This window comes from Bombina bombina, chromosome 12, assembly GCF_027579735.1.
Source record: "Bombina bombina isolate aBomBom1 chromosome 12, aBomBom1.pri, whole genome shotgun sequence".
In the NCBI taxonomy this organism is placed as follows: Eukaryota; Metazoa; Chordata; class Amphibia; order Anura; family Bombinatoridae; genus Bombina; species Bombina bombina.
Window position 1 is genome coordinate 66,317,591 of NC_069510.1, and position 12,699 is coordinate 66,330,289.

The 12,699-nt window shown below is 34.2% G+C and overlaps 1 protein-coding gene across 1 annotated transcript; it reads right to left on the reverse strand.

Moving 5' to 3' along the window:
- Positions 1-4,081: 4,081 nt before the first annotated feature.
- Positions 4,082-12,213, reverse strand: LOC128643242 (POU domain, class 5, transcription factor 1.2-like). The gene is made up of 5 exons (XM_053696229.1): positions 11,252-12,213; positions 8,487-8,598; positions 7,080-7,210; positions 5,298-5,462; positions 4,082-4,449 (listed from the first exon to the last, which is right to left on the reverse strand). Exons 1-5 carry the CDS (start codon positions 11,981-11,983, stop codon positions 4,174-4,176), a joined length of 1,416 nt encoding a protein of 471 aa, XP_053552204.1. The 5' UTR covers positions 11,984-12,213; the 3' UTR covers positions 4,082-4,173.
- Positions 12,214-12,699: the final 486 nt, after the last annotated feature.

The following is a 12,699-nucleotide window of genomic DNA, read 5'->3' on the forward strand; positions in this document are numbered from 1 at the left end:
AATGCCGCCCCCTGCAAATTTGCCGATAGCAGGGGGTGTCAATCAACCCGATCATATAGGATCGGGTTGATTTCTGTCCGCTGCCTCGGAGCAGACAGGCAAGTTATGGGGCAGCGGTCTTTAGACCTCTACTTCATATCTTCTGTTTCCGGCGAGTCCAAGAGTGACCCAAAATGTTATTTTAGGGGGGGAAAATATGAGGATTTCTGGTGGTATATATCATCACAATCTTATTGTATTATAAAGCCTGTATCTATAATATATGTATGTACACTTCTATGTCCTTAATAAAAAATTTAAAATACAAAAAATACAAAAAACTCATACATAATTCTCCTCTCTTCAAGTTGAAAAATGTGAAACATTTAGTGAACGTATTAAAAGACTCAGACTGCATTTTTTTTCGTTTAGTTTTTAAATATTTCTTTTATATCAAATTTCATGATTACATCGACATTTGGCTGATACAAGTTTCAGTCTCTTAGATATAAAAGTTTTGAATAATCTTATTCATAGCTACTCTTACAAAAAGTAAAGCACAGCAAAATGTATGTTATTATTTTAGGTTTACAAAGAAGGCAATTCATAACTGATACATAACTGGTTATGACACAATTTTGTATGTAGACTGACCTCATATGTATGTCTAATCTCTGTACATAGGCATATTCACTAAACATTACATTTGGCCATATATTCACCTTCTAATAGGGCGTTACATTTTGGATAAGCATTTGAAACAGCACAATTAAAAAGGAGAACTAATTAATTTGACACATTCATAGGATATTTAAAATGTGCCTTAAAATAATTTGAATTGTCCATTTTGTTAGCAAAAGTTTCATTATTTTTTTTCTGAGCACAGAAAACCATTGAGTATTTGTATCTTATCTCCCTCTGCTTTGACCATACAAGAAAAGATGTGTAGGAGCCACTAAACTGATTAAACAATCACTGTGCATAATGTTGGTTAGGCTTTTGAAGTCTCAGGTAGGGACAACTTCACACACAAATTGGGAAAAATAAATGCCAACCTAAATTACAGAAAACTTGAGGAATATTAAATAATAAAAAATACATTGCAACGTATTTTTGGAATGCAAAATTACACATTTTATGAGGATTTTATTTATTTATATGTATGTTATTGCTACATCTAGATTTATATTTTATTTGAAACACAGTCTACTTTGCATTTCATTAGAAAAAAATGTGCACTTGTACCTTGTGGCTTGTTATCAGTGGTTAAAGGGATATGAAACAGCGCTTATTTAGTAAAACTAATATATGTCAAATCAAAGTAAACATAAAAAGTTATATATTGTGTTAAAAAAACAGCAAGCAACTAATTTGTTTTCTTGTTAAATAAGCACTTAGAAATTCTCGGTGTAGCCCCTGCCTACAGCTAAATAATTAAGCGGACATGCTGAAAATTTAAGTTGCATTCTGCCTCTTCTGAGCATGGGCCGGAGCTGATTTCCTGTTTCTCTATCTTTCACTGAATAGTAAACCACCTCAAGTTAATCTAGAAGATTTATGATTTTAAGCTAGATATGCTTCTTGTGCTTGTGTGATAGGAAGTTACGGACATTGCACAAATTAGAATGCAATGATATCTATTAAGCATAAGCCACTTCAGAGTTTGTTTGTTTTTATTAAAACAATGAAACAGACTGTTTTATATCCCTTTAAAAGACACTTTACAGTTTACAGTTTGAAAGGATGGAGAAATGTTTGTGCCAATGCTATAGATTATCAATAAGATATGATTCTTCGTATATGTTTTTGTAAATGTATGAAAATAAACATGGAATATTAGGCTTTGTTTCAATGCTTGCAGAAACATATTAGCAGATTTCATTAGAAAAAAATAATATCTGATATTGTGTACAGGAAACATGAGCCAATATTTCAAATATAAGGGTGATTATGAATGATCTATTTAAAAATAATAATAAAAAAATAAAAAAACAAGAAACAAACAAACAATATAAAACAGATATGGTATTAATTCATACACAAACTCTAACACACACACAAGGGAAGGAAAAACTCTTTGAATTTACAGCCTAGTGCATCACTCATATGGTGTTGAGGTTTCTTCATGTTATATATAAACTAACAGAGTATTGTCTATGCAACGACTTGGGTGATATTGTGGCTGTACGGCCAAAGAGCATTGTTTAATAGGAGTGACTATCTTAGTGCATAGATTTAAAGTGACATGGGGGATAAGTTAGCTTCTCTTAGAGACAGTGGCCAACTTAACAAAATGAAGTTTTACTTAGTCAACAAAAGAGACTATGATGGAATTTGGTCAGTTATAATAATTTAATGTCCAAAATAATTATATAGACAACAAAGTAAGAACAGTAGACTGGATTTACTAACAGCATCTCCAGTTAGTCACTAAAGTTCACTCAATTCTCTATTCTTAGTAAACATACTGCTTAGAGCAGTGATGACGAAAACTTGGCACTCCAGATGTTTTAGAGCTAAATTTCCAATGATGCTTAGGCACTCCACTCTGAAGTCAAGTCGAGCATCATGGGAAATGTAGTTTTGAATCATCTGGAGTGCCAAGGTTCACCATAACTGGCTTAGAGTAACAACAAACTTTGTGAGACTGGAGGGTCCAGAGAGGCACTTAGTGAAATTTAAATAAAACAATAAACAAACAGACACATGATGGGGTAGGAGTGTTTGCTAAGCAGGAATAGCTGGGGAAGACATGAGGATACACAAATCCCAAAAAACAGTATGAGGAAACTATATTTTTTTATAGGGAATTGTCAATTAATGATGAAGGAACTGACAGAAACATTTCTATTACAATTGGTATTTCATTTTCTGGACAGGATAGACAATGAACTTCAAAGGTTAAGTATTTTCTGAGAATGCAAATATAGAAGGTCAAAATATGCAGAAAATGAATGCATTGATTCTACTGCAGTTGAAAACTTTACAACACATAGTAATAAGTATATTTAAAGTCTCTGTAGGCTTTAGTTGTTACTACCAGGTAATAACATGTTAGACCCTTACTAGAACTAAATTATGTTGCAGTGTTAGAGTTCTTAGATGTATTTGCATATGTCCCAACATTTGTGACAGGTTATTAGGAACTCAGGAGGTTGATGGGGGCTTGTCACCATTTTGGGGGTGGAACTGTGTTGGGAGGGGTGGGATCAAGGGTGTTTAGTGGGAGGTTGTGGGTGTGTCTGGGTGGTCAGTGGGTGTGTCTGAACAGTTCATTGGCGTGTCCGGGTGTTCTGTTGGGCGGGACAAAGGGGAATTCTACAAATAGCGATATATGACTGTCTCAGATCAACAGCAGGACAGAATTAGGGACTATCTGTCTAACATAGGAACAGATAGGGGGTCTGTATTTATCTTAATATCTGATATGTTCTTGAGATTCTCCTGTCACAGATCTTAATTTATGCACAAACTTTATACTTTGGAATCGCCAAAGAACGTGTGAGTCATAGAATTTGAAAGTATGCCTTTATAATTACAGCCAACACAATTTTTTTCAACACACTTTGCAAAGCAAAGCCTGATTTTGTTTTGCACATCCCTAGCAGTATATTAACCCTACTTTCCTTTTATGTTATAAAAAAAAATATGTTCGGGAAAGTTACCACTACCAGATCATGGCTGCAAACATTAAATAAACATTGTACTCCAAACACTTACACATCAACAGTTTTTTCAGGCAAAAATAAATATATATTTTCAAGTAAAAACATTTTCAATGTAAATTGAAACTAATACTGTAGTATTGGGTTTTCTACTTTCCACTAATCAGCACTCTGCTTCTGTTTTACAGGTCTTTGAGTATACAAATAAACTGTTGATTTACTTAGGACAGGAATGAGAATTTTTTTTTAAAAAAAAGCACATATATTTTGAAATATCATCTTTTACATGAAACAACGAATAAAAAAAGTTGATTACAATGACCCGTTAAGAACACACAGCTTAGGACTGGAATTTGCTCTATTCAAACTTGGAATGGCAAACAAAAACAGCTTAAAGTAAACTTGTGTCCAATAAACACAACATATCTTCGCTCAACCCCCTACTAAAAGAAAACAAAGAAAAAAAGAAAAAGAAAAAAACAACTTATATAAATGGCCAAATTATACAACTGATTCAAAATCATCTAGTTTAACTAGTAACATTTTCCATAGACATCCCATGGGACATTACTTGAGAGACATACTCATTTTTGTGAAATGAAGATGTGTAAATTGGGGAGATTGTACCCACAGGCGTTGCTGTGTAACCCTGAGAGGTTACTATTGGCTGAACTGAGAAACATCCTGCATTGTGAGGATTTTGGGACTGGACAACTTCAAACGATTCTACCATATTATCTTTCAGGTAAGGGTGCACCTCGCGCTTTCCTTTTTGTCGACGGTTGCAGAACCAAACTCTGATAACCTGTTAAAAAACGGAGAAATAAATAAAATGTGAAAATTCTAAACAGTACAATATATGATATAATAATTTAATAACAAGAACCAACAGTAACTGTGAAAAATGAGGCAATTTGACAATCATCTGCAAAAAGATATTATTTATGCCATTTACCTGAAGCAGACAGCGCCAGTTTTGTTAGGCAAATACCACTAATTCAGCTTCTTGGTAATGAAGTGGTGAATTAATTTTAAAGGACCATTAAAGGGACATGAAACACATTGTTTTTTTATTTCTTGATTCAGAACATGCATTTTTAAATAACTTTCCAGTTTATTTCTGTTATCTAATTTGTTTTTGTTTTTTTTTGCATCCTTTGTAGAAAGGTATATCTAGGCAGGCTCAGAAGCTGATGATTGGTGACTGCCCATATATGCCTCATTTTTACCTTTTTTTTGTTATTTGAACTAGCTGTTCCCATAGAGACCGCCACCCACACTGTAAATATAACTAAAAAACATTTTCTGCTGAAAATATATGGAAACAGGAGATAATAGCACTAATTAATCTCCCAGTTGGGGGGGGGGGGGGGGGGGAGAGAGATTTTTGTATCCAAAATTTTAGTTTAGGCATAGATAACATCAGCAGGGATGTTTTATCTACAGACTCGAGACCATTTTTATGGGCTTGCTTTTAAAGTCAATAGGTGATGGTTTTAATGAGAAAAACTAGCCATTTCAGATACAAAAATAAACACCAAAGAACAATTTCCCATAGATTTAATACGCAGTAGGTAAAACAAGTCACTGGGTACCCATTAGAGAGAAACTCCTTTTATAATACAGTGTGAAAATCTAGGAAAAAAATCTTACATCTTTATCCATATTAAGCTCTCGTGCAAGTTGTGTCATTTCTTGAGCGCTGGGTTTGGAACATTGCATGAAGTAGCTCTCCAGCTTACGTCTCACGTGATTTTCTATGCTTGTTCTGTGCTTTCTCTTTTGAGCTTGCGGTAAGACATGACCTCTGCTAAGCACCTATAAAAGTTAGGGGAGAACATAAGAAATATGAATGTTAAAGGTGTCTGTCAATACTAAATCTTGAATACTATATACAGATCTAATTTGTAGGAATCATAATTAAAGGGACACTCAGGTTAAATTAAATTTTCATGATTCAGATTCAGCATGTAATTTTAAACAACTTTCCAATTTACTTCCATTAAAAAAAATGTGCACAGTCTTATATTTACAATTTTGGAGTCACCAGATCCTACTGAGCATGTGCAAGAACTCAGACTATACGTATATGCATTTGTGATTGGCTGATTGCAATCACATGGTACAAGGGGAGTGGAAATATACGTAACTTTGAAATTTGTTATAAAAAAATCTAATACTCATTTGAAGTTCAGACTAAGTGCTATTGCATTGTCTTGTTATCTTGCATTTGTTGATTATGCAAATCTAATATGTTGACTGGTCCTTTAAAGGGATAATAACTCCCGATATTTATTTTGTGAATCAGACAGAACATACAATTTTAAAAAAAGTTTCAAAGTTTTTTGAAGAGATACCTAGGTAGCATCGGGTGCTCTACATGGTAGGAAATACATTACATATATAATGCCCTTTTAAAGGGACATTAAACCCTATTCTTTTCTTTCATGATTCAGAGGTATTTCAATTATGTAATGTGCTTCATTCTCTTGATACCCTTTGTTGAAAAGCACACCTAGGTAGGCTCTGAAGCAGGAATGCACTACTGGGAACTAGCAACTGATTTGGTGGTTGCTCATATATGCTTCTTATTATTGGCTCGCCAGATGTGTTCAGCTAGTTCCCAGTCGTGCATTGATGCTCTGTCCATAAAGGATACCAGGAGAATTAAGCAAATTTGATAGTAAAGGAAATTGGAAAGTTGTCTATCTGAATCATGAAAGAAAAAAGAATTAGTTTTCTGTCCCTTTAATTGATACCATGACTATAGTGGGCAGAGGAAACATTACATAAATATGAATTAAGACCACAGGAGTTTTTATCTAGAGAGAAAATCAACAAAAAAGATTAAAATGATTATTTACATTTGTAAAGTATAGAGGGAAATGGAAATATATTTACAAACATAAAAACAAAATTAAAGGACACTGAACCCAATTTTTTTCTTGCGTGATTCAGATAGAGCATGCAATTTTAAACAACTTTATAATTTACTCCTATTATAAATTTTTCTTCGTTCTCTTGCTTTCTTTATTTGAAAAAGAAGGCATCTAAGCTATTTGTTTGGTTCAGTACCATGGAAAGCACTTGTTTATTAGTGGGTGAATTTATCCACCAATGAGCAAGAACAACACAGTGTGTTCACCAAAAATGGGCCGGCATCTAAACTTACATTCTTGCATTTCAAATAAAGATACCAAGAGAATGAAAATAATTTGATAATAGGAATAAATTAGAAAGTTGCTTAAAATTGCATGCTCTATCTGAATCACAATAGGAAAAAAATTGTGTTCAGTGTCCCTTTAATTAAAAGATATATATATATATATAGAGAGAGAGAGAGAGAGAGAGAGATAGACAGACAGATATAGAGAGAGTGATAGACAGACAGATATGACTATTTAACAACACTGTTTCTCAGATTTAACCACTTACTTCTTGCAGATCAGCATTAGTCTCCACCTCATGCAGCCAGTCATTAAGAAGAGGTTTAAGCTTACACATATTTTTCATGCTTAACTGAAGAGATTCAAATCGACAAATTGTAGTCTGACTGAATGTTTTACCTGTAGGACGGACAGATAAATAAAACCCAGTGAGATGATTTAATGGGTTACACAACATAAGTTTTTTTTTCACATTGTATAAATTGATTTACTGTAATGCTAGATAGTAATATTGTTTTTTTTTATTAATCATTTTAAGTCCCTTGGTGAAAAAAGCTACAACTGTCAGAGCTAAAGTGGAATATAAAATTGTTAACTCCTTATTTAGTTCCCCGTGATCAGTTTTACCTGCTGAAGTGTATTAAATGGTTTAAAATTTGAGATACCTTTATTTTAGTATTTTAAATGTTTTTTGCCTAGGTCATCCCCACATATACAACAAAAATCAATACTTAAGTATTAACTATAGAAAAGCTATGAAAACATAGCCAGCTATTCAAATGACCCGCCCAGTGGGGGTAGTAGGGATAAGTAATAAAATGTTCATTTTCAGTTGTTCTATCTATGTATTGGGCTTTAGTATACAGACAAGGAAGCATCTGTGTGTACAGAAAATAATGAAATATGGAGATCATATATCCCTGCTACTTTAGCCCACTTTAATTGGTTGTGGTGTAAAACAACAAAGACAGTTATTTCATATACAAAAATGAACTCAAAAGAGCAATTTATCATGCATTTTATACTCTGCTGGAGTTATGACAAGACACTGAAACATATTAAAGGGAAACAATTTTAGAGTACACTGTCCCTTTAACTCCAAGGATGACTGAATTCCTTCCCAATAAATTTGATAGAATAAATGGTGTATATTGCATAAAAATTGTGCCATTTAATATGGATATGTTCAGTTAAAAGGACAGTCAACTCCAAGTTTTTTATTGTTGAAAAAGATAGATAATCCCTTTATCACCTTGTATCCAAAGCTCATTTGACACCCCCCCCCATCACATGGCTACTTATTTATTATCTATTTACTTGCATTTAAGCCAGTTAGTGCAGTGTCAGGCACAACTCCACAGGAGAGAGCACAATGTTAGCTAATATGACTCACGTGGATAAGCAGCATCTCCTTGTGAAAATAAAATAAAAAAGCGTGTGATAGGAATCTGCTTGCAGTGGCTTAGAAACAGGCAGACATTTAGAGGTTTAAATGTTATAAAGTATATTAATATAAAAATGTTGGTTGTGCAAATCTGGGGAATGGGTAGTAAAGGGATTATCTATCTTGTTGATTGTCCCTTTAATAATATGTAAAATGAGATTAACCTATTGTATTGTTTTTGTTATTACCAACTAAGAACAAACTTTTTACAGACAAATCTACTTCACTTACCATAAAGAACCCCGAGGGCGTAGCCTACGTCTGCTTGGGTGAAACCGAGGGTTATTCTTTTATGTTTTAATTCCTTAGCAAACAATTCCATTTCTCCGTTGGACTCCACATCCTGAAGGATAAAATAATATGTAAATGAATTATGACAGCTAAATATACAGTGTGAATTGTTCAGTTTAACATTAACACGTGTAAAAGGAGACACTCAATAAAAACTACCAAGAAAATTGTTAATAGGCTATAGACAAAACACATGACAACTTGGTTTATAAATAAAATGCTTTTTTATTTCAACATTTTATTTTTAAACACACCTTTTTACTTTGCAGGGTTTAAACAACTAGTTAAAGGGATAGAAAGGTGAAATTGAAGTGTGCATTGGTACATTTCAATTTTATATAGAAGCATATTTGCAAAATACTTCCTTTAACAAAAATGCTTCTAGTAATAGTTATTGCTATTTTCCCCGGCATATGCATATATGCTGTGAGGGACTGTGCACCAGTATTCAAGAACAGTGGTGTGTATTGTGTCTGCGAAGACTTTATTTGTGATATATAAGCCACTGTTCGTTCTCTGAGCTTGAATACTGGTGCACAGGACCTCCCAGCATATGTGCGTATGCTGTTGGAAACCATTAATGACTTTTACTAAAAGCAATTTTAGTAATGAAAATGTATTGCAAAAATTCATTTATGCACATTTCAAGTGTGACCTTTCTACCCCTTTAAGGTTACACAATATACTTCCTCTCCTAAAAAAGAAAGGGCTTGAGATCCAATCAGATGAGACATTTGTAGGTACCCACCAATCACTAATCATGTCCTTCTTAAAGGGACATAAAACAGATTTTTTTTTTTTCTTTCATGTTTTATTTTTTATTTTTAAAGTCTCTAAATTTACTTCTGTTCTCAAATTACTTTTGCTGTAGATATCTAGATAGCTAGCGTGCACATATCTGGAGCACAACATGACTGGAAAGTGTTGCCATATAGTTATGTGTAGTGTGATAGGAGCGCCTAAAGGTGGATTCCTGCTGCTAAAAAAGTTCTTCCCTCAAAGAGAACTAAATGGTGGATAAGAAGAAAAAATGGGGTTTATTTAGCAGCGCTAAAAAAAGCTAGGAAATGATGATACCAATCTAATTTATGTTTTTTACAATCTATTTTATTTAAAAATTCTTATAACACATAAAAACAACAGCAAATGCTTTTCCTAATTAATAAAGGGACGTCTCCCTTATACAACACTTATAAAAACAGACTAGAACCATATAATCCTAGAATTTCAGGTATAAAGGAATTAATTCTATAGATAACATATGGCAAGCAACAAATTTCTAAGATAAATGGTGAATTAAATATTTAAAAGGCACAAATGTATCAATCCTAATAGCTTTACAGTTCTTCAGTAACAAATTCAGTTATAAAGTTACACAGTTACTTTCCTTGGACATATAATTGGCTCAGGTGTGCTGGATAGTTAAAAAGGAAAGTGTTGCCATATAGTTCCCATGCTAATGTATAACATTGTTGCAAAACTGGTGCCATTAAGTGCTATAGAACACGTGCACACTTATAAATTTAACTTCCTGCTTTTCAATGAAGAAAACAAGAAAACAAAGACAATTTGATAACTGAAGTAAATTAGAAAGTTGTTTAAAATTGTATGTTTTATCTAAATCATGAAATATTTTGGGGTTTTTTATGAATGGCACAGAAGCACTTTGGGCGCTATCTGTCAATCTTTCTGTCTATCGATCTATAGACACAAGCACAAATTTAAAGGGACACTGAACCCAACTTTTTTTCTTTCGTGATTCAGATAGAGCATGCAATTTTAAGCAAGTTTCTAATTTACTCTTATTATCAATTTTTCTTCATTCTCTTGCTATCTTTATTTGAAAAAGAAGGCATAAGCTTTTTTGTTCAGTATTCTGGACAGCACTTTTTTTATTGGTGGATGAATTTATCCACCAATCAGCAAGAACAACCCAGGTTGTTCACCAAAATTGGTCTGGCATCTAAACTTACATTTTTGCATTTCAAATAAAGATACCAAGAGAATGAAGAAAATGTGATAATAGGAGTAAATTAGAACGTTGCTTAAAATGTCATGCTCTATCTGAATCACAAAAGAAAAAATATAACACTAGCAATAAATGTTTATCAAAAATTAATTATATAATATTGCACCTCATATTTAAAGCAGGGTTAATTTGGTTACATTTTACTACATTTACTCCGAGAATCAGGATTGTATCACAGATCAAGTTATAAGAGAAAACAACAAATAAATTCAGTTTTGTGCCGTTTCAGCACCTTGGAGAGGGCATTAAAGAAACGAATGAAGGTTGGAACTCTATAATGTTTGTATGCGATGAGTGCAATGGTTCTTTTTCGCCAAATCTCTGGGTAACATTTTATTTTCCTATTTAGCTGGGATCTACTAGATCTATTGAAGCAACTGTTATAGCTGAAGAATCAATCCAATACATTTATTATGTTTCAGAATGCAAACTAGATAAGGGGTCCATATATATATATATATATAGTGTATCTAATGTTTTTTTCTACAGAAATCCAACATTTAAATGCTTCTATCTATGGTAGTTTAGAAGATACATTATTTGATAAAATGTGGGGTTCTATAAGCACACACCTATTGGCTGAGTAATAGAAAGTGCTCAGTTAACTTATTACATTCCACTTATTATTTTAATTCTGCTTAAATATTTTGATTTATTTTAAATGTATGGTACTCACCTCATCGCTTTCATTGGAGACAGCTCCATCCACGGTAGGTATACCGGTAATACTGCTTGGGGTACCGCTACAGCGCTCATTGGGAACGTTGTTTGGCCCAGTAAAAGGCTCATTCCCTTGTGTGCTGGAGGAACTACTGTTAGTGCTACTACACCGACTGTTATCCAAGCTTGAGATCCCACTCTCACATGAGGAGTTGGGGCTTTGGTTGGAGGTACCTTGGTAATTTTGTGGAGTCCCTGACACAGTTACAAATCCAGGGAAAGTTTGGCTAGGCAGAGGGTTGCTTGATGTTGGGTTTCCACTAGTAGCGATGCCAGGCCAGAAGGTGTTCCAGGGGTGGCTGTAGTATGGTCCGGATGGTAGGTTGGATGGGGGGGTATATTTGGACTCCGGAGACTCTGTTTTCACTTCTGCGTCGAGAGCTCTTTTTATATATCTTCGATTGTCCCCTGAGTTGGAGATAATCCCCCTAACCAATTGCCCCGCGCTTTGGTTGTCTGTCTGGTTACCATGGTCAAGCGACGGCAAGGTGTTCCACTGGATTACCTGAGATGAGCTCTCTCCCGTAGATTGAGACCCCAATTCTCCATATTCGGATTTCATTGGGGCGAAAGGAAAAAATGTTTGTCCGGGGATGCCAGGATAAGTTGCAATGTTGAATTGGTGGTTACCATCTTGGATGAGTCCTGCTCCATGAGCAAACGCAGGGAATGGTTGCTGGCTGTACATTGTTTGAAGAGTCTGGTTGACTATGGATCTCTTTTGAGATTGATCTTCAACACAGTCACCGATCAAGAGCCACCCATATCATAAAATAAGAAAATTGCGTTCAGAGTGGACACCTTGAGTGGAGAAGACCGTTTTGAAGATTTTAGGTGCTCTGTAAAAGTTCAAGTAGAAGAAAGTTGTAAATCATAAAACCTCTGATTCAGTGATAGGCGACACTCAATGAGCTAGGGAGGTATTAGTCTACCAAAGTCTCTGCAAACATTACCTCTTCACTAAAGTAAGAGTGCATTTTACAATGGGGGTCAGGTTGAAAAGCTCCTCCTCCAATGGGATCTACAAACACCCTGAGGTGTCTATGGAAATTGACCTTCACAGCTATTGGACCATTTTAAATAAAAGGCTCCCCACGGGTCACCATGATGAGAGTGTGTGGCGGTGGGGGAGGGGCAAACTGTAAATTTTGTTGTAACCAGTTTAATCCTTTTGAACCTGCATCAATTTCTATGAAACTTGGAAAATAGATTTAAGAAATAATGTTAAAGTCTACTGTTATTTTTGCACATATAGTTTAAAATATATTACATTTTTAAGACATTCCAGTCCTAAATTATTATTATTTTTGTATGCTGGTAAAGGTATATCCATATCCCTACCTTTCAATTTGTTTTCAAACTTTAGATATTTGCTGCACTTTTATGTTCATATAGAAAATTAGC

Excerpts from the sequence above, each read along its gene's own strand:
- LOC128643242 (XM_053696229.1), bottom strand. The coding sequence starts at position 11,983 with ATGTACAGCCAGCAACCATTCCCTGCGTTTGCTCATGGAGCAGGACTC. Across the intron at positions 8,599-11,251 it reads TCTCCAATGAAAGCGATGAG|GATGTGGAGTCCAACGGAGA; the intron begins GTGAGTACCATA and ends TTTATCCTTCAG. Across the intron at positions 4,450-5,297 it reads AGCTTAATATGGATAAAGAT|GTTATCAGAGTTTGGTTCTG; the intron begins GTAAGATTTTTT and ends GTTTTTTAACAG.